This window comes from Dermacentor silvarum, chromosome 6 (assembly GCF_013339745.2).
Source record: "Dermacentor silvarum isolate Dsil-2018 chromosome 6, BIME_Dsil_1.4, whole genome shotgun sequence".
NCBI classification, from domain to species: domain Eukaryota; kingdom Metazoa; phylum Arthropoda; class Arachnida; order Ixodida; family Ixodidae; genus Dermacentor; species Dermacentor silvarum.
Window position 1 is genome coordinate 35,772,525 of NC_051159.1, and position 2,705 is coordinate 35,775,229.

Sequence of the window (2,705 nt, forward strand, 5' to 3'; positions counted from 1 at the left end):
CATTTAAAGCGTACTCTTGCTTGTTAGCCCAGTTTCACTGCTGAGCAAGGAGAAATAGCGCAAGCACTTGAGGACCGATGCCTCCGCTTGACGTCCATAAAGTTGCGCACGCGCTACTTACAAGCCTGTGGTCAACACTGTTGAGTAGCCGCTCGGATACGCTATATTTTTCTTTTTTTAGAGCGAGAAATGCTTACTTTCTTGCCTATTCCCACTACCATTTAACGCCCCTCTTAACCAGACGCCTCCAACTTGACCAGACCCCGGTATGGGTAAACTTCCAGCTTTACCTCTTCCTGCCTTGCATCAACCTCTCAAGTTTTCTATAAGTGAGGAAGTTTGTGCTACGGGTTGAACCAAACCTAACCTCGCGCAAAGCGACACGAAGCTCGAGCGAACCGGCTGCTCTATGGTTTGTTCAGTGCACGGCTGCTGAAGCTTCTAACGCGCTGCACGTAATTTAGCTGCGAAGACGTGTGACGTCTCTCTCTCTCTCTTTATCCCTCTCCCGCAGCTTGAACCCTTCGCGCCGCAACAGAGATCTTACATCTACTGGTGTTTTGTGTGCCGGTACACGAGAGCAGCGAGAGCTGCACTCCCGTACCGTATACAGGGAATGGCGCTCAAAGGACAGCGACGCTGCCCAGCCACTCGTAAGCGCCTCCTCGCGTCTTTGCAAGGCCCTGCCCCCCCCCCCACCGGCTTGTGCTCCTGTGGGGCCCTGGCAGCAGAGCGTGACTAAAGCTTTGGCAAAACAAGGAACGGTCGTGACAGGGATTACCCTTTAGACGAATCGTCCGCTTCGCCGCGCCTCTTTGCGGCGAACGACGCAGACATACACCTGTGCTGCTATCGTCCCACTGTGTGCGACTTTCCCGACTATCGTGTACAGGTTGTCCCACATCTATAAGCAGCAGTGGTAATAAAAAAATGGAGGATTGGAAGAGCCATTCGGTGCGCACAGACGAAGAAAGGGAAGGGGTTGGAAGTGAACCACGTTCCACCCGATCTGCTACCCTACACTGTGGGAGAGCGGAAACGGGAACAACCGGAAATAAAAGAATGGTGCGCAAGGATGAATTGAGAAGAAGTAGATGAAAGGAGCAAGAGGCTCGTTCAATAACTAGCGATGAAGTTATACCCCTGTCACACGACAGATCTAATGTCATTTCGAACGAATGACATTTGTTGGGGTTTAATGTCATTTTCACCGCGCGCTGTCACACGGCGAGAATTAATGTCATTTGAAAATGATGACAATGACGATAGTAAAAAAAAAAGAGACGCAATAATAGCGTCATACCTAATTTTGTGCAATGATTATTTTGCAATATGCTAAAATCCGTTGCAATGAGTGACCCTCCCTTTCGCACCGTGTTTTTGGATCACTAACTCGTCGACACTGGCAACTGAGTCGAGTCAAGCCAAGCCGAAGATCAGGCAAACAACATGGCGGAAAGCACGACGGGCGCTACCGGTATGTCTGCTGAAGAAGCACGAGAACGACAGTTACGTGTAATCGCTGCTCTGAATTGCATGCGGGCCAGACATCGCAACGACGAAAGGCAGCTGAACCTCGAGTTGGAAGCGCAAGAAGCGATTTCGAGGGAGTACGAAGAGCGGCTGTGCGCGAACTCATTCACAATAGCTGCCATTGTGGCTGCCTCATCTCCCATAAACCGGGAGCGATGGGCTTTTCACCGCAACGAGAGGTGGTTTGAAAAGACGCTACCACACTTGGGCGAGGCGAACTTCAGGCAGTCGTTCCGCATGACACCTGCCACGTTCAGATACCTTGTGGACTCGCTGCGGGGTGAACTGGAACGCCAGGACACGAATATGCGGCTGGCTGTGGCTGTGGACAAACGGGTCGCCATCGGACTGTACCGGCTTCGCTCGACAGCAGAAGACGCTACCATCGCGCACCTGTTTGGCGTCGGGCGTTCGACGGTAAACGTCGCCTATCGAGAATTCTTTGCGGCGGTCATCAAGGTGCTGGAGCCTCGCTGGCTTCGCATGGTCCGTCGCGAAGAAATGCCAGAGCATATCCGGAAGTTCTACGCAGTGAGCGGCTTTCCACAAGCCATCGGTGCCTTGGATGGCTGCCATATTGCCATATCGCCACCAGCGGAGCACGCCACCGACTATTACAACTACAAAGGGTGGTAAGCTTTCTTCATATGTTTCGCCCACTTTGCGCGTTGCATGTTTCAAAGATAACTATTTGCTGTTTTCAACAGTCTTGATAATGAGCATTCATCAATACTTATGATGAATAAATACTTTTCTGGGCAAAATGACAAATTCACATTTCTGCATTCAAGGTGGCTACAGATTGTATGTGAAGGTTTATTTTTTGTTTCTCTTTTACGCAGGCACAGCATCATATTATTGGCACTGGTGGACCACCAGTACCTATTCAAGTACATAAATGTTGGAAGCCCGGGCAGGTGCCATGATGCCTACGTTTACGGCCGCTCCGAGCTCCACAACTTGGTAGCAAGCGATTTTTTTAAGTCGCCCGCATCAGAAATCGAGGGCACAAGAGTGGGCCCTATAATACTGTGCGACCAGGCATTCCCCCTAACCCCTAACCTCCTCAAGCCATTTGCAAATGCTGTCGCAGGAACGCGTGAAGGCATTTTCAATTATCAGTTGTCAAAAACAAGGAGGATAGTTGAAAATGCGTTCGGACGACTGAAAGC

At 50.6% G+C, this 2,705-nt stretch overlaps 1 protein-coding gene across 1 annotated transcript; it reads left to right on the forward strand.

The window, feature by feature from the left end:
- Positions 1-1,449: 1,449 nt before the first annotated feature.
- Positions 1,450-2,169, forward strand: LOC125946280 (uncharacterized). Its single transcript, XM_049668979.1, has one exon. It carries the CDS (start codon positions 1,450-1,452, stop codon positions 2,167-2,169), a length of 720 nt encoding a protein of 239 aa, XP_049524936.1.
- Positions 2,170-2,705: the final 536 nt, after the last annotated feature.